At 36.3% G+C, this 23,744-nt stretch overlaps 2 protein-coding genes across 3 annotated transcripts in view; one reads left to right on the top strand and one right to left on the bottom strand.

The window, feature by feature from the left end:
* Window positions 1-629, bottom strand: part of LOC144955857 (sulfotransferase 1C4-like) — a 14,936-nt gene extending 14,307 nt beyond the window's left edge. Inside the window, exon 1 of the mRNA XM_078886070.1 lies at window positions 491-629. The gene's annotated coding sequence lies outside the window, so the exon portion shown is untranslated. The remainder of the gene's footprint in view (window positions 1-490) is intronic.
* A 5,028-nt stretch (window positions 630-5,657) lies between these two features.
* LOC144956055 (putative H/ACA ribonucleoprotein complex subunit 4) lies at window positions 5,658-20,914 on the top strand. Of its 2 annotated transcripts, XM_078886372.1 has the most exons (16): window positions 5,658-5,791; window positions 6,038-6,084; window positions 7,983-8,069; window positions 9,069-9,160; window positions 9,818-10,067; window positions 11,000-11,126; window positions 11,851-11,981; window positions 13,322-13,465; window positions 13,994-14,114; window positions 14,646-14,764; window positions 15,091-15,194; window positions 15,869-15,955; window positions 16,439-16,546; window positions 17,985-18,108; window positions 18,687-18,776; window positions 19,132-19,260. In XM_078886372.1, the coding sequence occupies exons 1-15, from the start codon at window positions 5,782-5,784 to the stop codon at window positions 18,759-18,761; spliced, it is 1,626 nt and encodes a 541-aa protein (XP_078742498.1). In that variant the 5' UTR covers window positions 5,658-5,781; the 3' UTR covers window positions 18,762-18,776; window positions 19,132-19,260. The 2 variants fall into 2 exon arrangements, with proteins under 2 accessions (XP_078742498.1, XP_078742497.1); XM_078886371.1 differs by having other exon boundaries at window positions 18,687-20,914.
* The last annotated feature ends 2,830 nt before the right edge of the window (window positions 20,915-23,744 follow it).

The following is a 23,744-nucleotide window of genomic DNA, read 5'->3' as shown; positions in this document are numbered from 1 at the left end:
ACGACAACAGAGAATAAAAAAACTTCGAGGCGGCGATGGGGGCTCAAACCTGGGACTTTACTGGTACGACAACTCCGCCTGGCCGGGGAGATCGTGACTCTACCATAATATGAGCTATCCACGACCCCTGTTTCATACAAACTTTTTTCAGATCTATATCTTACACCAGTGCCCGCTCGCTACCTGTTTTGTCACTTTGAAATTTAGTGGATATTGCTCTATATAGATAGTTCGAAGATGACGTCAGTCAGGTCTTTGTTATTGTTTTTTGCCATCCGCGTTTATGATTAATGCTCACTGAACTGTATTAACTTGACTATACACGTTCATGGATACACACAGTTTTGTGTGTTGGTCCGTTATACTTCCGGATGGCAATGTTATGAGCTTCTTAGCCAAGCGCATACTATCTATAAATTCTCTATTTGTTTTACTGATTAGAAATTGAAGAAAATAAAACAAAACAAATCAAATCAAAAACAAAACTCACCTTATCTATCTCTATCTCTCTTTCTCTGGCACACAGAATGGCTGGCGATTCCACCAACTACCACTCCAGAATCAATCAATCCATCAATCCATCTATCCAATAGCAAACTAGAGAGCGCTAGTCTATCCCCCCATCCGATAAGAGCGATGCCTCGAGCGACCCGACAAAATAAAAACAACCCGATCACCATTGACTGATTAGCATCACCACCACGACGACATCACACCTCTCGTGTCACGATCTGGACTCGACCACAGCATTCTACATAAATTTGAGTTATTTGAGCTTTTATATAGCGCAATATCCACTAAACGTTCTCAAAGCGATTTACAAGGGGTCCCAGCAAAATTTAACATTAGGACAAGACATGACGCCTGTTAGGCGATGTTATATTTTTTTTCGTACAGAGACAACGCTATTAACGGCCATGTACTCATTTTACACCTGAGTACAGTTAGAGAATGTGAGTAAAGAGCCTTTACCAAGGACTCAACTATTCGCCAAGCGAGGCTTGAACCCAGGACCTTCCGATCCCAAAGCAAGTGTCATACCACAAGACCACATAGCTGCACATTGATAGTGTACAAATTAGTAAAATAGTCACCAGTTCTGTCCGTCAGATCAATTGTCCACAGAATCGGGGGTCAAAACTGTTCCGTATGGCCCATGTTAAATGTTTCCCAACGAACACAGAATTACTGGCAAATCTGAACATTTTAAAACTACTTTTACAGACTTATGGTCTTGTGGTATGACACTCGTTTTCGGACCTGAAGGTCCTGGGTTCGAGTCTCGCTCGGCGCAGAGTTGAGCCCTTGGAAAAGGCTCTTTACTCACTTTCTCTCATCGTACTCAGGTGGAAAAATGAGTACCTGGTCGTTAACAGTGTTGCCTCTGTCCGAAAAAATTGTAATATCGCCTAACAGGCGTCATGTCCCGTCTTACTTGTAAAATGTTGCTGTTGACCAGGGACCCCTTGTAAAGAGCTTTGAGCACATTTAGTGGATATTGCGTTATATAAAAAAGGTTAAAAAATCTCAATATTTGAATACAAGCATATTTAATGAGCGACCTTTGGCGTGCAAAACCGAAGATCATAAATTCCTATAGGCAGGGGGCGAAGTGGCCGAGTGGTTAAGGCATTGTACTGTGACACGGAATGTCCCGGGTTCGAGTCCCGCTTCAAGCACTTTCGTTTTTTTTAACCTTGAGCAAGATCATTAACCCCCCTTACAGTCACTTAAAATATGATTATGGTGGAAAACAACACAATCAATCGCTGCATAAAGACAGTGTACAATATTGATATGTGGTCACTACCTCACCATTGGAGTAACCCTGCACGCGAAATTAAAGTAACATTCGCCTAGGATAGTTCACGAGATGATTCTCCAGAGTATAAACAAAAGCCCCATAATATTGTAGCTTATATTATTATCCGATGGGACAACGAACACCTCAAGTAATCGAATTTTTCAAACGTTTCTTTTTGCCAACTTCAACATAAATAAATTGGTTTTTTTTTTTTTTTTGGTTATTTGCCCAGCCCGCCGTTGATTTGTTTGCGGTGATTGCGTTTGATCGTTTGATCGTGTACACGGGCATCACTGTTTCTGGTCGATAAATTGATTACTGTTGTAGAGATGAGTGGAGCATGAGATTATGTGGGAGGGGATGGAGGAAAAGTGCGGGCCGTTAGTCACGGTGATTTGATTTAATTGAGTACATTGGCAACCCAGGTGATGTATTGATTAGACTGGAGAAATAGCTTTACACAGATATTTAATGAGCGGCCTTTGGCCTGCAAAACCGAAGATCATAAATTCCTATAGGCAGGGGGCGAAGTGGCCGAGTGGGTAAGACGTTGTACTGTGACCCGGAATATCCGGGGTTCGAGCCCCGCTTCATGCACTTTCGTTTTTTTTTAAAACCTTGAGCAAGATCATTAACCCCCAATATTCTCACTTTGGACAGCGTGGGTAATTCCTGTTGATATAAGTCATCTTGTTTGAAGGAGTATCTATCTTCCTTCATGGAATGTTGTATTGAATGATGTCGGAGCGAAAGGCGTAATTTTAATTTTTTTTTTTTTATTATATTATATATCTACGTCAAGATAATTGATTGTGGTTCGACAGTTGTGTCATTGCGATAATGGCCGCACTCTTACGACCACGGTGTATTGTTACTCCAAAAGGCAGCGTTCATTGGAACACATTGAATAAGGCTAGAAGTGCGATTTGCGTGTCGCTCCAGATTTGGGTTCGGCAGTTATGCTTGTCCGGGCTATTTGAACCTTTTGGCCGAGCGGCTCCGTCTTAGTCATGCTTTTCTGCCAGGATCTACTTCCTTAGCTTTTGGTCAACCAAGACCTACCCACAAGGCAGTGGGGCGGTAACCCTAGCATGTGTGGCTGATGGGTACTCGGCCTTGCAGGGGGGCCTCCCATGATTTGGTCTAGGGCTATTTCACAGCTACCCCCATTACAGAGCATCCCCTATCCGCCATCTGGGGACCCGCCTGGTTGGAGTATTTGCCTTCTCCTGGTGCTTGACAACCCCTCCTGGAGTTGACAATGTTCCCAAGTATGAAATTGGTGAGATCAATTCCCTTATCCAGACCAAGGCCCAAACCTTATGGAACAAGAAGCACTCGGAATATATAAAAAGTAACCCCATAAAACATCTCAAAAGACAAGATCAAGTTTCCATTTTCAGACTTCGGTGCATACATAACCGTCTCCGACACCATAAAATGTGTAAGCATTTAAGATTGGAGAAACATACATGAACAAAGGGAGACTATTTGGTCTGAGAGGACCACACTAAAGTCGAAGCTTTATGGATCTCAGCACGAGCTTTGGAAGACCACAGAAGACCTGCATCTTCTTGACCTTCAGCCATAAAGACATCACGAGGGGAAAGAAGAAGAAGAAGAAGAAGAAGAAGAAGAAGAAGAAGAAGAAGAAGAAGAAGAAGAAGAAGAAGAAGAAGAAGAAGAAGAAGGGACTGAACGACTTTGGATTATAATATAATAATAGATCTATAAGCAAATTTCCTAACCTGAGAACCGATGTACAAAATGTTTAGGAACAGACAATGGTGCAAGATGATGATAAAGTGCCGACAAACTAGAAAGAAAAATACTCCCCTTCCCCCCACCACCACCACCACATACACAAAAAATAGTCATTCAAAATCACTCGTCTTTCGGGGGAATCGAACCACAGGTAATCAGGAGGTCCATCAAAGTAAACCTCGATAATTGAAGGACGAGGTTTCTGGCCAAAAAATTTAAAACGTATTTTTTTAACAGAGTCAGTTAATCCTCTTCGGGCCTTGGAGCACACAGGACATCCACCAGACATCTCCATTTTTTGCGATCGGCTGATTTTGCGCGGTGGCTGTATTCCAGGACAGGCCTGCTTCCTTTAATTCTTTCTCCATGGTCAATCGCCAGGTTTCCTTGGGTCTTCCCCGCTTTCTCTTCCCATCTGCTGTCCAGTATAGGGATGTCTTGGGAAGTGACCCTTTGTTCCATTCTGGCTACATGACCCAGCCAACGCCATCTTCTTCTTTTTATTTGGCTTTTTGAACAGAGTACGACAGAATAATAATCAGTTTTACTGAGTCGATCGGTTTATTTTGGAGAAGAGGAGTCTACCATTCTGTCCTGATGTCATCAGAGGTCTGATCCGCCCAAAATTAAATAAAACATGGTGCGCAAAGCTCGTATATTATATAGTATCATATCTTATCGTATCGCATCATATCATGTCATAGGAAGAGAGAGAGAGAGAGAAAGAGAGAGAGAGAGAGAGAGAGAGAGAGAGAGTGTGTGTGTGTGTGTGTGTGTGTATGTGTGTGTGAGAGAGAGAGAGAGTAAGAGTAAGAGAGAGAGAGAGAGAGAGAGAGAGAGAGAAAAGTAGGAGTGAAATATCTGTTGAATGTTATAGTTATCATATAACGTTATAACAAGTGTAACTAAATGACAAATTGCCATATTTATGGACAATAAAGATCTATTATTATAATTATTATTATTATTATTATTATTATTATTATTATTATTATTATTATTATTATTATTATTATTAAAGTGCCTTTGCTAAGAACACGCCCGTAAATAGAGTAATAAAAAAAAACAGCCACCAATCAATGCATACATTCCATGGCATTAAATGATTTAGACAATATTCACTAAACGTTCAAGTCCAAATTCTATATACTCTCTCTCTCTCTCTCTCTCTCTCTCTCTCTCTCTCTCTCTCTCTCTCTCTCTATATATATATATATATAATATATATATATATATATATATATATATATATATATATCTAAATATATATATATATATATATATATATATGTGAGTTTTTAAACGACCAAGAGGTCATACCTTTTTGTTTCAGAACATTTATCTTTCTATGTCAATTTGTGAGGAATTTCTGTCTCATATCTTTATTGAATCTAGTTTCATAAATTCTCCTTTGTTGAATGTTACGTTAAAATAAATAACATTTTGATGTGTCTACGATACCAAAGGCTAGAGAGGGTGTGTGTGTGTGTGTGTGTGTGTGTGTGTGTGTGAGGGGGGGGGCACCGATAGCTCGATAGCACAGTTGGTAAAGCACTGGTTTTAAACATAAAGGGACCGAGATCAATCCAAGGTGAGGTGTGCTTTTTGAGACCGATGTTCACCCAGCTGTGATTAAGTAACTAGCTCTGTTAGACTTGGTGGAAAGTACTTTGCGATAGACCAGCGTTTCGCGCAGTTGAAACCAGGATAAACTCCGGCTCCATGGGCCGATTGGTTTCGCAGGCGATTTTTAAGGCTAGCGAGATTTAAATACATAATTTTATCTTCCTCTTATGCTCAATAATAAATTTCAAGAAAGCATTTTGGTGGCCCGTCTTTGGCCATTTTAAGTGTTATATCATTCACCCTTTTCAGAGTTGGAACTGATATAGAGAAATTAAAGGAATGCGTAGGCTCTTATAACAGATGAGTTAGCAATGATTTCCGGCCCAGTAGTATTATTACTATCAGAGCGTGTCTTATTTTGTTAATGCTGTTCAGACCAATTTAAAGGTCACAATTATTGTCGTACTTTGTGATAATATTATGCGAATGTATGGATAACCGAGTGAATGAATAATTTTAGAACGACTAAAATCCTACAACACGAAGTCGACGGCTTACTTTCGTTTTCCGTACGCACGTGTAGACAAAAATAAATTATATGGCGGCGAGGGAAAACAATTCATAAACAAATAACAATTATCATCAAAATGACGGAAAGTATGCAAAAGTTCTTTATGCAAGTTATTTTATGTCTGGTTTTGATTAATCCTGTTGTTTTTTAACCTTATATGCAATGGAGTATGGCTTGATTTGTTACATTTACATCATTGTGCGAATTCTCTAAACACGAGGTTCGTCCCTGTTTGTTTTGATTCTCAGTTGGCCAGAAAACCTGTTATCGATATTGATGTGTGTTTCGTGACGAATTAATGGTTTTATTTTACTTTTGTAATTATTTTTCAGGTCCTTCGAAAAAGTCAAAGAGCAAGCTAAAAGACTCTGAAGTTGAGGTAAGTCACCGCACTTGCACAAACTTCCGTATGCGGCTACCAATGCCAATACCAAATCCAAGGCCAAGGCTACCCAGTCTTTCTTTGTAAAAGTAGAAGTAGAGTCGTAGTTTGTGAGTGTGTGTGAGTTGCAGGGGCTAAACTAAAACTAAAACCATGACTTGGCTTTTTAAAAATTGAGATATCGCTGGTGTTTTGTTATTTTTTTTTGTTTTCTCCAATTTCATGAGTGTCTTCGTACACGGTAACCGGGCATCAGGATCTACGTACACGGTAACTCCGGTAACTGGTTTGCCGCTACAATACAAGCAATGGATGGACCTCGCTCTGTATGTGTGTGTGTGTGTGTTATTTTAAAAAATCAAACAATACAATATAATCCATTAGAGGTGAGATTCAAGGTTACCATGTATGTTACTGTTACCGTGTAGGCCTACGTAGATCCTGAGGCTAGGTGCCCGGTTGGTAGCGAAAATAATGATACCAAGATATCTGTGATATTCCTCTTTATAACGAAGTTATGCATCTCTAATTGAACTCCCCTAAAACTTAGTAAAAGCGAACTGCAATTTCCAGTCGTAACTTTCCTATGGGCGAGTTGGGTCACAATTTGACTCCCACGGCCCACTGCTGCTGCTCACTAAACTGCCTAAAGCTACCGTGTATGTAGACACTCCGTTCATGAAATAGGCCTATCCAAAAAGGCAAAGGGTTCAATTATAATGTGACAATTAGGCATGTCCAGCAATTGGGAGATGGAGAGGTAAACATGCCACTAACTACTATTATGTATGACGACACTCGCCTTCGGATAGGAAGTACCATGGTTCGAGTCCCGAGTTGGTTGCATAGTTGGGTCCTTGGAAAGGGCTCTAACATTCTCTCAACGTAATTGGATGTAAAATGAGTACCTGGCCGTTAACAGCGTTGTCTCTAAAATGTATACCTTTCCGCCTAACATTAACAACAGGTATTATGCATCATCCTTCATTCATGTACGGAGTGACTATTCTCATCCTTGATGAGAATAGAGGTAGTGGCACTTTCTCGCTATTCTCACCCAAGCCCAATCATCATCATCTCTCTCGTGACTGCTTTTAGTGGTACTGGACGTAAGGAGAGGAACATACTCAACTAACACCTTACATTCAGCGAACAGAGAGACACACACACACCCCTTGCCTTGTAAGGCACTTTTGAGTGGATATTGCATTATGTTTATAAATGTTCTAGTTTTGTTTTGGTCGGCTGTATTTCTTCGAATGCTGTGGAAAATAAACTTGAACTCTATTTCTCTGAATGATCAGCTAGTTACGGATGCAATGTCGATGCCAAAGTAAATGTTCAAACAGAGTGGACAGGGAATTCTCACGAATCATCAAGCTAGTGATTTTTAGTCACATTGTTGACAAAGACAGATTTTATTAAAAAGTTGTGCTATCGCGAATACTCAATGGTGCATTCACTTTTGCACTATCAAAGAGGGAACAGAAGTGAAATTAAATAACAAAGCCAAGGTCTCAAGGCGGGAACATAGGTTGAAAGACAGGATAGCACAAACTCAAGATAGAAGTCTAACAGGAAGTTGGGAATAAAAGACAGAGCATCTAGGCACTGGTAAAATAACCACCCGCGCACCGCACCCCCCCCCCCCCCCCCCCCCCCAAAAAAAAATGCATACACATTCATCATTTACACAGACACTCTCGCAAATAACCAAAAAACTCTTGAAAATGGAACGGAAACCATTCAGAGAAATAGAGTTCAAGTTTATTTTCCTGAGAATTCGTAGAAATGGTCACTTCGTTTTGTTATTTTTTTAGTATGGATCTCAAGTGTTTTTTTCTTGATTTGGATTGTCATATTAAATTATTGTTTTATTTTCTTTCCCTTTCCAGGAAATTCAAAATTCAGAGTCTTTTGTCATTGCCCCATCTAATAAAGTTTCCAAATTGAATACATCTCAATGGCCATTACTTTTGAAGGTGAGGAATGGGAATGCATTTATATGTATTGTTGGGCATTGTTTTTTTTTTTTATCTTTCTCAAATAAATTAAACTGACTGGCTCAGCCCGTAGCCATCATTAACTTATAGCCTGACACTGGCCAAAAATTGACGTCGAAAGACAAGTCTTTGGCCACAAAAGATAACAAATTGTGAGTTGTATTCAATAGTTCAACCAATGGAATCACTTGTTTCCTTTAGCTCTACTAATGGCAACTCACTAGTGTCAGGCTATAAGTTAACGATGGCTATGCTCAGCCTGACACTGACCATGAGTTGACGATGATTATGTTTAACTGAGTATCAACGTTAAGAAATATCCAAAAGAGGAGTAGAAATTATCCAGCTGTTTTGCTTTTTATGACAGCAGGGCAGGTATGTTTTAACCATTAAACTTCCAAGGTCCTAGCTGCTGATTGGTCTAATCCTTAATTCACATGCGCATATAAAACAGTGCCAGACAATACAGGAAGAAAAATACAAGGAAAAATTATTTTAGGTATTCTGATATTTTCGGCTTGTGTTCTCATGTATTTTTCCCTCCATTTTGTCTGGCAATTGTTCATTCACACCTTTTCAGAATTTTATCTTACACCAGTGTCTGCTTCCCAATTTGTCACTTTCTGATTTTTCGGAATCTCAATTTTAAAAAACATTTTTTTTTCTTAGATGAGTCTTAAGTTACTTTTTTTCATTTTAGATATAATTAACAGTCAGTTCAATTCACACAGTAAAAAGATTTCTCGCTAAATCTAGCTCCTAAGTACTTTTTTATTTATTTACAAGGATGCTGTTTCAGTAAAATACTCGCTTGATGAAGCTTATCAACAGACAAAACTATGTGCAACCTTTAAAGCTTATGGTCTGATTGATATAATATATAGATATTTTAGTGAGCAGTCTGAAAACAACAACAATGTTGCTGAGTGATGCCAACCATTTTGCGTGTGTTTGTTTTTTGTTTTTTTATTAATCCAGAATTTTGATAAGCTGAATCTGCGGACCAGTCACTACACACCTCTGCCCTCAGGATGTTCTCCTTTAAGAAGAGCAATGAAAGATCACCTGAGGTATGATTATCTGTCATCATTTTTTTCACACTTAGTTAATTAGTTTGTCAGCACATTAGTTAAATTCCTCTGTGCTGATGGTCTTCCTCAGATCCATCTGCAGAAATTCGCTATTTTGGAGTCAGAAGAGGAATTCCCTCCTATTCCTCATTTACTGTGTCTTCCATCCTGCTATATGTTTTCCGGGTTGCTTTCTGTTTCTTTTCCTCGGAATGGGATTACTTAGCTTTGTCCTGGCCCTGACCGGAGTCCTTCTGAGAGGGAAATAGTCAAATGTATGATAGTGTTAGATTTTGGAGGTAATATTTTTTATTTGTTTGTAAATCATCGCTCCGTTATGGTCTGTAATATTTTCTGTTTTTAAAACATGTTTGGATGTTGATTTTTTTTTCTTGTATATTTCTTTCTTGCTTTGTCTGGCACCTTTCATACACACTTGTTCAGTTCTTTATCTTACATCAGTGCCTACTCCTTAATTTCTTAATTTAACTTGAGGTCAACGTGTTCCAATTTTTTTAGTTTAAGGGACAAAATTAGTTCTCCTCACTGATGGTATTTTTTTAGCTGATACGTGAAAAGTCAATTTTATGTACCCAGCTCATCCTTACATAATACTGTTCGGACGCAATTGGTCACAAATTCCAAATATAATTTCAGTGCTGGCTTCATCAATCTGGACAAACCTTCCAATCCGTCGTCTCATGAAGTCGTTTCTTGGATCAAGAGGATCTTGAGGGTTGACAAAACAGGTCACAGCGGGACCCTTGACCCAAAGGTCACGGGGTGTCTCATTGTCTGCATTGAGCGGGCCACTCGATTGGTGAAATCTCAACAGGGTGCTGGTAAAGAGTACGTCTGCATCTTCGAACTGCACAAGTCCGATGTGGAAAAGTCAAAAGTGGTTCAAGTATGTTGTCATCTTCTTTTGTTTCGGTTTTTGTTAAATCAGTTTTCATATTTTAGGACAATAACATAAAATATTATGATTCCACCGCATGGCAGCCAGTTGTCCCAATTTGGCATTCCGAGGGGGGGGGGGGGGAATTTTAAGTCTTGAACTCACACAAGAGCGCTTTGCCATTACTATACACTTTTGGGACCAGTTTGCCATTTGTATACATTTTTTGGACTGGTTGGTTTGTCATTACTTTACAGTCTCAATCTAGATTCATTTTATAAGTCATAGTCCAAAACGTACTGAAATTTTTGGACCATAGTGGTAGAGCTATTTGAAAAGATGCCACCAATTCTCCAACATTATATTATGTTGAACACAGTTGCCAGCCCTGCCAATTATACTACAGGTTTATTCCATATTTACAATTATTTTGAGGCTTTATATTTATTATTATTTTTTAATTTATTATTGTATCCCTTTCCACCCTTTGGATTTTTTCTGCCAATTAGTTTAGAGGAAGATTGGTAAAGATAACGTTTTTAGGAGAAATAGAGTTCTGTTCAAGACGTCATTGCACCTTAACTTGTAATGAGTAGATTTAATTGTAGGAACTCTGCATTGGGGTGGAACAGATTTTTTCTCTTGAAATTATTTTGTTCTCTACTTGAACTTCTCCCCCACCCCCAGCTCTCAAATGTATTCTTTTTATCTTTTTTTTTTTTTTTTTTAATTTTTGTTTTGTTATTTCACTAAGCATACATTCGAAATTCCTAATATTCTTGTTTATTCATTTAATATTTTACAGTTATTTTTCATTTTATTTTTAAAAATAAATTTTTATCGTGATATGAGCTTGCTTTTGTTTTGTTTTTTTAATATTCCTTTAGTCATTTCAGTTTATTTCATTTCCCCCTCCTTGTCAATTGTTCCATCTTGTGTAGACTCTAGAGAGCATGACGGGAGCGATGTTTCAGAGGCCTCCTTTGATATCGGCTGTCAAGCGAGAACTTCGAATCCGTACAGCTTATGAAATCAAATTGTTGGACTATGCCAAGGATTCAGGTTTGGGTGAGTTGAGGCCTTTTTTTAAAATGCTCTTTTTGTTCCTTGTAATTAAATCCAATAATATCCCATCTTATCTTCTAAATAGCTAACTAGGATGGTTTAGCCTTCCAATGCCTTATCCATGATAATATTTTGGAACAATCTTAATAAATCACATTTTGTTTTTAATAATGTCAAACATTAATTGTATTCCCATCTTAATGAATTCAAGGTAATTTGTCTATCAATTTCTTAAATTGGTCAACAGAACTAGCATTTTTTGTTTCAAATTTGATGCTATTCCAAATTTTAACCATATGATGAACTAAATAATTTCATTGAAATTTAGTTTTACATCTTGAAATATATATTTTAATTATATCCCCTTTTGAAAATGTTCAATTTAACTATCATGTCGTGAAAGGGTTTCCTTTCTTTTGTTACTGCATAATTATTTTCACTTGTCTTGATGTTTGTCATTTTTATACTGGCTAATAATAATAATTTAGACTGCTTTGATGATTTGAAATAAGTTGATAGTAACATACATGGTGTATTTATTTTATGTGAAGTTTCTTCAAGTCACTATGTTTGATTCGTTTTTAAAAAAATATAAAATATGCTTTTAACCGTTCATCGTGAGACGTGACAAGCATTAAAATCTCCTTTTGTTTTATTCACTATTGAATTTTTCACTTTGTTTTCTGGCGTTGAAAGAATAAACGTGTGTTTCTGTCATTTCACTCAGGCGTGTTTTGGGTGAGCTGTCAGGCTGGCACGTACATTAGAACCATGTGTGTTCACCTTGGCCTTTTCCTCGGTGTCGGAGGTCACATGAGGGAGCTCAGAAGAGTTCGATCTGGCATACAGAGTGAAAAGGTGATTAGAATAAATGTTGTTTTGTTTGTCTGACTCTCATTTCATCCATCTAATTGGTTACAAGTCTTCATTAGTGAATTATGTGATTTTTTTTTTTTACTTTGCATTTTCTAGATACAGTCATACCTCTCTAATCCGCAGCTCCATTATCCAAACATGTTGCCTGGGGACCTTTTTTTTTCTCTTTATTTTCACACTTTAAGGACTGATTCCACTCTCCGGATGTTTCCGTAATCCGGACAAACTGCTGGAAATGGAGGTGTTTGGATTGGAGAGATGTGACTCTAGTTAGAAAACTGATAGATTTAATGATAGTCTACTGTCAGTTATCAGGCCATAACCTCTCCCAAATAAATATGTCTGGATGATCAGATTACCAAACTTAATGGAAAAAATAGAGATCAAGGTTGTTAATTTTCCATTTATTCACGGAATTCAGTATGTTATAAAACCCTCAGTATATTTTTCAGTCACCTGGTAAACTGGGGAAAAAAACAACTTTTTACTGGAGTTCAGCACTCAGAAAGGGGCTTCAGTAATTTTTTGCCTACTGAATTGGCAACCCTGAGAGATGTTTTTTGTTCCAAAGTTTAGAATTTAACACCCGTCACTGGCAAGAGCCTGTATTTAGAATTTGCATTTAATGTTGCTTTTTTTTTACCTTAAAATTTAATTTATTTTTTTTTCATTACAGTGTACTGATTTTGTTTGTTTCTTTCTCATCATCAGAATAAACTTTTCCAATATCAATATTATATTTATTTTGTTAATTAAACTAATTATATTACTGTTTTTAAGCTAGTGGAGATTTGAAAGCTGTTTTTAGATATTGTAATTATATGATGTAACATAGCGGCCGAGTTCCTGATAAAATCAGTACTGTCCAGATTTGGCAATCTTGAGAAAAAAAGAGGGGGAAAATTTTTTTTTTAAGGAGTTAAACTGTTTGTAAGTAAGGAAATGACCCTGGCAGGTCCCAGGATTATGATTTTTTTTTTTTTACTTGTAATTTAACTCTAGTTCACCGTCATTGAAAATCGAACAAATTTGTTCAATTTTCCATGCATGTGAACTCAAGAGAGTTGAAGCAAGGAATAGACAAATGGCGATTATAGATCTAGATTATAAGTAATAGTAGACCAAACATTCTTCCATTTTGGGTCGTGACGATGGTGCACATTCGGTTTATTTAGGATGTCCCGTTTTAATTCTTTGAAAAGTTGGCATCTATGATATTGTATATATTAATTTTGTCTATATGAAAAAAAAAAAAAAAGAATCCAAAATTTTCCTGATCTAGTTTGTTTTATTAACATTTCATTTAATTTTTCCCAAATCAGGACAGTATGTGTACAATGCATGATTTATTGGATGCTCAATGGGTTTACGACAACCAGAGAGACGAGTCTTACCTCAGGCGTTGTATCAAACCCCTTGAGGCTCTCCTAACTGGACACAAGCGTATTATCGTTAAGGATACAGCGGTAAATAGTTTGTCAATTGCGGTTTTGTTAAAGTTGTTTGTTGGAAGTTAACGCTTGTTTTAGCTTTCGTTTAGTAAGTTAAAGATTGAAATGATATTTGATTTTATATTTTATTTTTATTTTATTTCCTTGTCTGTAATTTTAGTGGTTTCATTGTCTGTACACCTCTCCTTTGGTCATATTCCAATCCTGAACAAGGCAGGGTTAGCAAGGTCTAAAGTCATTTTCAATTATTCTATAAGCTTTGTAATGCCCTATTTTATTTTGAATTTCCTGATATTTGTTTTCACTCTTGATTTCTTCTCATTTCCAGCTATTTTCCTAATCTTTAGATAGTATTTTACTATTCTAGAAAAAATTACATCTTCATTTAAATCTCAAGAATTTCCCGAAATTTTATTTTATAAAAAGTTGGTACGGTTACCTTCGAAGTACATAAAACCACTGTTTTATGGTTTTGTGCTGTTTCCAGTGTTGCAATTTATGTTTTCGTCCCTTTTAATATTTGTGTTATTTTAAATAATCCAGGTGAACGCCATCTGCCACGGTGCTCAAGTTTTACTTCCTGGTGTCCTTCGTTATGAAGACGGTATAGAGATTGACCAGGAAATCGTCATCCTCACTAGTAAAGGAGAGGCCATTGCACTTGGTAAGATTTTTTGATTTTTTTTTGAATTGTAATATCCCAGACCTGCTATTTATTTAAATGGACTTTTTTTTTGTCTTAGACAGACTTACTTTCGTTGTTTTTTTTGTTGATCTGGTTGGTTTGAGTTGAGTTTTTTTGGGGGGAGGAGGGGGGTTTCAGTTTTTGTTTTGTTTTCTTTTATTGTTTGGTTGTAATCACTGGGCTACAGTAACAAAGAAAGATAAAACAAGTAAAAACAAATACTGTCAGGCCTTTTGATCAAAAATTAATTTTAAATCTCTTGAATAGAAGGTATTTTTTTTTTAATCGTTTGAAGGAAAGGACAATTCATAAAAAAATTACATAAAGTAAGATATATCTCTACTATTAAGAATGGATATACACTAGAAGTAGTAATATGATATACGAAACCATGATATTTTATGTTATAAATTTGTTTTGAGTTTGACTGATGGACCGGACATTTTCTTCCTTTTTGACAAATTGCCATTATCATCGCTGATTGATTGATTGATTTATTTATTTAAATAGCCATAGCCAAGATGACCACAGCCGTCATGTCTGGTTGTGACCACGGAGTTGTTGCCAAATTGAAGCGAGTCATCATGGAGAGGGATACATACCCAAGGAAGTGGGGCCTGGGACCCAAGGTGATTTCATCATTCATTACTGGTCATGAGATTCTAACAGCTGAAATAGGGGAATAAGTTCCACAGACCACAATATTTTTCTTTCATTGGAAATATGAAACTATTCCACTGTCTTAATGCTGATGGTATGCGAGTGCAAGTGGGGAACCATAAACTTGAATAGCTTCCTCTTATTTTGTTGATTATCACAGAGGGTTAATTTCACTTGATCGTTTAGGCCTTTGGGAAATATTGTCACTTTGCCATGCTTTCTTTGTTGTAGTGGTTCAAGATCTAAATCAGTTTCATATTCTTGTTCATTATTTTTCAACCAAAACCTATTTCAGGCCTCGCACAAGAAATTGATGATCAAGAAAGGTTTGCTGGACAAGTATGGAAAGCCTAATGATAAGACACCCAAAAATTGGAATGAGAGCATTGAGGATTTCAAGTAAGGGCATTTAGACTATTATGATGTTTGTTGGGTTAACACGACTAAAAATATAACAGTCATCATCTTCGTCATTATTTATCCATCATTAGCACCCATGGATAGACTCGCAGGTTATGATTGTTAGTCACTTTAAGATTATGGTTTGAGTTGAAAGTAACACTTTGGTCTTGATTTTATGAGACAACCTACGCCCCAGGGGCTCTCACCAGCAATGATGCCTTTGGCGATGTCCTCTAAGAAAAGTCATATCTCTTTGATCTAGGTTTAATTTTTGTTTGTTTATTTAATTTTTTCTGAATTTTTGTTGTTTGTTTTTCAATATTTTGACCAAGACTTGACAGTTTTTCTTGTAAGCTCAACTGCTGGTTGACGTCTGTCAAAGTAATTTTAAGCTGCTAGAATCTGTGGACTGTAAAAGTAATAAACAAAACTGAATGTTACAGCTTCTAAAGAGAACAAAATGCCAAACACGGCAATCTATCTTAGGTTTTAAGTAATGTATTTATGGCTTACTTGTTTTTTGTTGCTGGCTGAAGATTCCTTGTTTGGTATTTTGTTTTCTTTTGGAAGCTGTGTATATTCATTTTTGTTTATTATTGTGACACCTGTGCATTCTTTGTTTGGTTTGAGTCGTTAAAATAATTCATTGTTTTTATAATTTATTTGTCCAGTGTGTCAGGGAAGGACAAGACAGAGGTTAAAACTGAGCCTGCTTCAGAACCGGATTCAGAGTCAGAGGCACCTGCAAAGAAGAAAAAGTGAGTGGACTTTTAACCAATTTCAGCCTTACTCGGGGGAAATCAAGTATTTAAATTTTTTTTCCAGAAAACCCATTCTTCAAATATTAATCAATTTAAATGACCCCAGTCTTAGCAAAAACTTTTAAAACCTCTGCAGTCTTCATACGAACTTTGCACGTCACGTTTTATTTAATTTTAGGCGGAGTGAATGTCATCAGAGGTCTGATCCACCCAAAATTTTTAAAAACATGGTTTCACAAATCTTGTATGTAGACTTCAGAGTCAAAATTGGGTCTTCAGATGCTTGATCATCGTTATCTTATATTTTTTTTTCCTTATTGTTCTGTTTTATTTGACATTGAATTTATATATTTAAATTTTGAGATTTAAAAAAGAATATTTTTTCTTATTGTTTTATTTTATTGACTGGGATTACATATCTAAATTTTAAGCATTTAAAAAAATTAACTGTTTATTTATTTATTATTGTTTTTGATTCAGGGTTTCTAGCTCAGAAAAGAAGAAGAAGAAAGTTAACGCTGACAACATTAAAACTGAAATTGAGTCAGAACCAGAACCAGAGCCAGAAACACCAAAGAAGAAGAAGAAGTAAGTTTATCAATGTGTGTGTTTGTGCATGTGTATCTGTAAAGTTGAATACTCATCACTCTGTGCTATTGGGCTTTTCCAAGATTGTACTGAATTTGTTTTTATTATTAAGTTTATATATGGGATTGCCGATTTTCCGTATATTTACATAATTCAGTAAGTTGAAAAATGTCCGTACATTTTCCAATCACTGGGCAAGCGAAAGTCAAACGCTTATGGAAGATGAGCCAATTAGATTGCTAGTGAGCACCACGATACAAGCCTGTTAAGGTAAAATCCCACTTGCCCCATTGAAAAATAAGTACACTCTGCCTGTTTACAGGAGTCCAGTATTCATATAGGTGTCAGTTGGTGTTTGCACTCAAGTTCAGTAAATTTTTGTTCCCTGATTTGGCAACCCTGTATAGAAGAAAATGAGATGTCTGCAGTGTTATAAAAAGTCTCCTGTAAAAGTTTCAACTTTGCACAAATGTCTTGATTTTTTACTGTGGAGCAATTTAGAATTAGAACTATTGTGGGTCTTTTTGGGAAAACTCTTTTGCTCAAACTCAAAGGTGAGAAAATGACCCATAGCTGGACATTTATTATAATGCAGAAAATTATCCTTAAGATTTGATATCGACTGTTTGATGGTCACTTTTGCATTAAATCACTTTTTTCATATCAGGGTTTAGAATTCATTTTGTATATAATTTTTAAAATAAATTTTTGGTGTTATTAACAAAAAATATTATATCAGTATTATCAGATTTTTTGAGAGCCAATTTTGACCCAATTTGGGTTTTACCCCAAAATTCAGATTTTCTTACCAAATTTTTAGGGGGGGGGGGGGGGGGGGTTAATGAGAACTGTATTTATGAGTATAAGAACCTCACAGCAACTGTAGCTTTCGGGAGTGACATTTCGTTAGGCATCTATCTTGTATGTCATGGTGCGAGTTCCACCATGGCCTTAGCTCAGGTATAATATGGGTACTTTGTAGGTAATGTCATTGTCATTGTAGAAAACCTTGTTATCATGTCGTATTCAATGTTGTTGTTTGCCGGGGACCCCTTAGATTGGTGAGAACATTTTTGTCCCGACTCAGAAATTGTTATTTGCTAAATGAGAACAATTCTAAATCATTTTAGAGTTCATATAAATGAGGTTACAATCCATTGTAGTTAAGGTCCATTCAGATTTTTTCTCTTTGAAATCCTGATTCTTAAAATAAAAAAATAAAAAATTATTTGTTGTTGTTGCATTAGCCAGTCGGGGCAGTTTATTTCAAACTTTGAAATCAAATCAAAGGGTTCTGTATTTACTTTCTTCCCTTTTGTCCTTTTTATGAAGAAAGTATTTTGTTTTTACCACAGATAGTCTTTTATTCTTTCCATTTCATGAATAATATATAATTGATTTATTAATTAATTTATTTTATTTTTCGTTGATGATTCAGGTCCTCCAAACGCAAACTTGAAGCGAGATCCAGTGAAGAGGAAGACAAATCTGTCGTGGAAACTCCTTCGGATTCGACCAAGAAGAAGAAGAAGAAAAAGAAGAAGCAAGATTCTGATGAGGAGGTAAGATGAGATTTGAGGGGGAGGGGAGGGGGGGCTGAGGTAGTCAAATAGATAAGACTTCACATTTTGACCTGGCATTATTCTATGTTCAAGTCCTTTTTTCAAGTACTTATTCACTTTCTCTTCTTTTTAAAAACATTTATTCCTTTATTTTTCTTTGGGAGGGGGGGGGGGGGGGGGGGTTGGACAAGATAATTAACCCCTAATGGACTTTGAACATTGTTGCATTGTTGTTGGTATATTTTTATTCCTATGTGGAATACCTGGATGTCAGTAGTGTTTAAAAATGAGGTTTCTTTGAAACTTTCAAAATCCATAACCTTTTTTCTTTATTTTCTGATTTTGATAAATAAAGTATTATTTTCCATGATTTGGAAAGTCACATGTGGCTTTGTAATTTAATTTTAGCTATTTGTATAACGAAATTTTAGTTTGTGACAGCTGATTTGTGATTAAATTGAAGCTTCCCTTCTGTTTCCCTTTGTTATTTATTTCTTCAAGCTTCAAACAGCAACATTTTCATTGTTTTGTATAGAATGCATCGATAACCTTTTTTAATTTTTATTTTCTTATTCCAGGTTGAAGAGGCAGTATCAGAAAAGAAGAAAAAGAAAAAGAAGAAGCATAAAGCGGATGATGATGATGATTCTTAACTCAATCCACAATCCAGCGGGTGGTTGGATGGGAGCATCACCCTTGAATCATATACCTATGATGTTCGCATGGGTGTACGATCCGATAGTGATGTCGTTTCTTCTTCTCTTTACTAGCCTATCCTGCTTCTTTGGTTTGTGATTGTATTTTTGACAGGGGATATTTTTTTTTCCTGTAAATCCTCTGCCTGTTTGTTCTTGGTTATTTATAATTTAGCTTATGATATCTTTAGGTTATGATTTTGATTTACATTTGTACTATTTTTGTTAGATTGCTTGTTTTTTTGTTTCAGCGGTCTCTCATATAACCTCAATTGTGTTGGAAGAGACCTAAAGCAACAAACAAACAAAAAAAAACAATCCACAATCCGTGTAATGTCACAGCGTGTGAATGTGGTGGTGATCAGTTAGCATGTGAATATTTTGGAGCATATATGTGTGTACACTTGCGTACGTTTGTGTGTGTATGTGCCTGTGCTTGTCATAGTATATTGACAAATTAGGGAGCTGGTGTAAGATATAAATCTAAAAAAGGTGTGTATGAAATAGTGCGACAAAGCAGAGATAAAAATAAATTTTAAAAAACACTGCCCAAAGAGATAAAAATACAAGAAAAAAAACACATCAGTCTGCTTCAGCTGAGGCCGGTTAACATTTTTGGGGATGGTTTGGGTTTTTTTTTCTTGAATTTTTCTTTCTGCTTTGTCTAACACTATTTCCAGGCTTGCAAACCAGTGTGATTTTTCATATTTTAATACAATTTGAAGTCCAAAATATGATAAATGCAAAAAATCAGGGCTTGTCACACAAAAAAAATGTTATAGTTGAGGGTCATTAAATATCTTCTCTACCGCCTAGATGAGAATCTGAGAAGCCAGACAGATGATTGTCATAGGAATTGCAGGATTTATCTTCCCTTTACTATCTTGATAAGTCTCCATGAATTCAGTGAATGCTAATTTTGACATTTGTGTTAAAACTATGATGGGGGGAGGATTTGAGAAAATTTGCTGAAATATTGGGGGGAAAATATGATAAATCTTTCCAAATGTTTTAGGTTGGTTGGAAGGTCTGTATTTCATGCTTACTTTTTCTGATTGTTTGTCATAGGTTGAGTATCCATGACTTGATTATCTGATTTTTGAGCACCCGTCAGCAACTGCATTTATCACATTGCCAAATAGTTTTGTGACTTCTCCAATTTTTTGTGCAAAGTTTTGACTATCGTACATTTTGATTTTTTCTGTAAAGTTTTATCAATTTTTATGGTTATCATTGATGATTATAGCCTGGTGCTGAAAGGACCGAAAAGTGTGGCAAGCGTCATAAAACCGTTTTTAAAAATAATGATTAAATTGATGTTAATGGTAGTTTTTTTTTTGTTCCAACCATTTTGCATTCAATTATCAAAGATCGATGGTGTGTACGGATGTTACAGAATGTTGTGATTTTTGGTTCGGCTGAAGAATGCACGAGTTTCATCACCATTAAGGTATCCTTGTATCAATAAGTGTGGTTATGTGGTCTTGTGGTATGACACTTGCTTTTGGATCGGAAGGTCCTGGGTTTGAGCCTTGCTCGGCACATAGTTGAGTCCCTGGAAAAGGCTCTTTACTCACATTCTCTCACCGTACTCGGGTGTAAAATGAGAACCCGTTATCTCTGTTGAAAGAAATTGTAATATCGCCGAACAGGCGTCAAGTCTCATTCTATATGTTACGTGTTGCTGTTGGTCAGGGACCCTTTGTAAAGCGCTTCTGGCACATTTAGTGGATATTGCGCCATATAAAAGCTCAGTTTTCTTTTTCAATTTTTAATTTGGGCAAATTTGTGTTCAAATCTTTTACTTAATCTGGGCAAGATTGTTTTGTTTTGATTTTAAAAGTACTGATATGAGAATTAGATGTGTAGATGTGCTAAAATGATCGGAGTGTTATGGAATGTCATTCATTATTATTTTACACAAATTCCACGCAAACATCATTATCGTCATCATAACAACAGCAGCGTTTATAGTCATTCATTATATAAGACTGTTTATACACCATTGAATTGTTATTGTTATTCAAATGTTAAACATGAATCTAGATCATTATATATCAACATGTTTTTTAAAATCAATTTAATTAAATGAATTACTGAATTTTAAAAAATTGGTTTGATTTTTGCTTTTAAGGGGGGTTTGTTTATTATTTGTGTTGAAAAGATAGAATTGTGTGTGCCAGGTACAGATATCAAAATAAAGGATGTTTGCCACTCCTTACAGAAGGCTGAATGTGGAAGTGATGCTTCTTTGTTCTCTCAATGGAATAATCAGCTCATTTAATATTCTTTAAAAAAAAAAAATCACTTCATTCATTTAACATTTAATAAACTGAACAGATTACACTGATAACAGAAAATATACTTATTTTCACTCTCACGCTGGCAAGAGACACCATTATCCATCCATGGCAAAGAGATAAGAAATGAAAGATATGTTTCTACTTATTTTGTATTTTGGCAAATTCGTATTTTGGCAGAAGAAGAGATGTCTGAATCAAATTTTAAAAACTTGGCATAGACACATCTATCTGACCACTTTGTATTTCTTTATAACTTATTTGGCTTTTTTTTATTTTTCAAAATGGTTCTGGCAACCAGGATCACTTTAACTGTCTATTCTATTTCTTTAAATCTATAATATTATTCCTATTCAATATGTCTTTCTGTACTTGTCCTGGATTGGGATGACTTAGTTTTATCAGTGTTTAGATGGAGTCGTTGACCATGTGGGGGTGGGGGGGGGGGGGGGTGTCCAATTGCTCATTTGGTAGAGCCCTCACTTCACTAGCAAAAGGATTCGTATTGATCTTTTTTATATAGCGCGATATCCACTAAACGTGCTCAACGCGCTTTACAAGGGGTCACTGACCAACTGTAACGTAGAATGGGATATGACGCCTGTTAGGCAATATTACACTTTTTTCCAACAGGGACAACACTGTTCACGACCAGTTACTCATTTTACACCAGAGTACGGTTAGAGAATGTGAGTAAAGAGCCTTTTCTAAGGGCTCGACTATGCGCCGAGCAAGGCTCGAACCCAGGACCTTCCGATCCGAATGCGAGTGTCATACCGCATAGCCGCACAACTTGATCCCAGGTGCAATGACACTGACAACTTTCCGCCATTGGCTGCTCTGACACGACTAGACTCTTTCTCTATCAGAATTTTACATAAAGTAAATAAATCAAGAGTCAATTGAAACATCGATTTGCATTGCATCAATTTATTATAAAGAAGTAGCGCAGTAAACAGCTCAAATTTATCAAATTATTATAGTAAGGTTGAAAAAGATCATAATTTACCTGCAGCACATACACAAAACACACACATAGCAATAGCAACTACACATGTGAGAACATCCACGTAGATAGAATAATAAAGAGGACATTTCAAGCAATATGGGAAATACATCATTTTATGTAGGAACACTTTTGGAAGCTTTGCTACTGATAGGATAGCAGTTGCTTGCAGTTTGACTGTTTGAGCAAAGATGATGATTCAATAAATTATCTAATTAAGAAAAGATAAAGGAAAAGTTTGAAATAAAAATGAGAACTATCTAGTCCACGCCTGCCAACTGTACTACGATTTTAAAAATTCAATTTCAGAGGTTTGTAAGCATCTCTAAGTCATGAAAACATTGAAAATGAAAGTTGATGCCAGGCAGAGTAAATAATTAATTCTAAGGATTATGAAGTGTCATTTTAACTCTTTTGAGAGTAAATTGATCTATAGTTTTAGTGTCAGGGTATAAGTTAACGATGGCTACGCTCAAACAGAGTGGATGCAGAATCGCTTTCCATGCCTCTTTTTGATGACTACAAATTTTAAATTACTAATAAAAGAGTGGGGGGGGGGGGGGGGGGGGGGATCGTCGCGGAGTCGTCTAGCCAAAAGATTCATCTAAATCTGAAAGTGTATATGATAGTGTTAGACAAACCAGAATTTAAAAAAAAATAAAAAATCACTCACAACTGCCACAATCTTTTCCTATCTGTTTTTGGCACGTTTTCATACCTACTTTTTCAGATTTTTATCATGCATACACCAGTGCCTGCTTCCAGGTTTTTGAAATATTTAGATTTAAAGTTCTGAATTTCTTGTTTCGTAGCTGCAGAAGAAAATAGTAGCATTTTAGGACATGGAGAATTTTTTGGAATAAATATTGTGACTTTCTTTTTTCCGGGGGTCCTGATAGCTCAGTTGGTAGAGCACGCGCTTCATACTCAAAGGGACCGAGATCGATTCCAGGTGCAGTCGAGATTCTTTTCTGTCCACCCAGCAGTGATTGGGTAGCTGGGTCTGTTAGATCTGGTGGAAAGTACTTTGCGATAGACTCGCGTCCTATCCAAAGGGTAGCAAGTAATTGTTATTGTCCGTTTCACTCTATAGAAACCGAAATAAACTCTGGCTCCATGAGCCTAATGGCTGTGAAAGTGAAAGGACTACTTTCATTTACCAAACTGAAACAGCTTAATTTTTTTCTTCTTCTTCTTCTCAATAAATGAGACAACAAAATGTCAAAAGGTCAATTTAAATGTTAATTTCCTTCATTCTTCTTCTATCCTATCTTTATTTTTTCTTTTATTCATAGACTGCTTTTGGTTCGTGGTGTAAGACTTTTGAGTATAATTTCCACACGTCAGAAAGTCATTCATCCAAATTGCGCAAAGTGTCTGGAATGAAGCTTGAAGCCATTACAAATTGTATCTTTAATACATTTTTTTAAAAACCCCAAAAAACATGAAGAATAAGGTAGGATTGACTGTGACCTTTTGTGGCAGAGTTTAAATCCCAAGTACAAGTTCAATTCCGTGTCTGTTGATAAATTATGTGAACCTTCGCACCATTAATTATTGGTCATTGTAAATAAACCGGTGCTCAAATTCTACTTCATCATTATTGATTTTCTCTAATTAGTCTCTTCGCTTTTT

Source organism: Berghia stephanieae, chromosome 10, assembly GCF_034508935.2.
Source record: "Berghia stephanieae isolate SIO BIC M18660-M18661 chromosome 10, UCSD_Bste_1.3, whole genome shotgun sequence".
Taxonomy (NCBI): Eukaryota; Metazoa; Mollusca; class Gastropoda; order Nudibranchia; family Aeolidiidae; genus Berghia; species Berghia stephanieae.
The sequence above is the reverse complement of the archived record's forward strand: the minus strand, read 5'-3'. Positions and strand labels throughout refer to the sequence as shown.

What these genes read in the sequence shown, in the direction of transcription:
- LOC144956055 (XM_078886371.1), top strand. An exon ending in TAAAAGACTCTGAAGTTGAG is followed by an intron (nt 6,085 to 7,982) that starts GTAAGTCACCGC and finishes TTCCCTTTCCAG; the next exon opens with GAAATTCAAAATTCAGAGTC. An exon ending in GAGAGCATTGAGGATTTCAA is followed by an intron (nt 15,195 to 15,868) that starts GTAAGGGCATTT and finishes TTATTTGTCCAG; the next exon opens with TGTGTCAGGGAAGGACAAGA.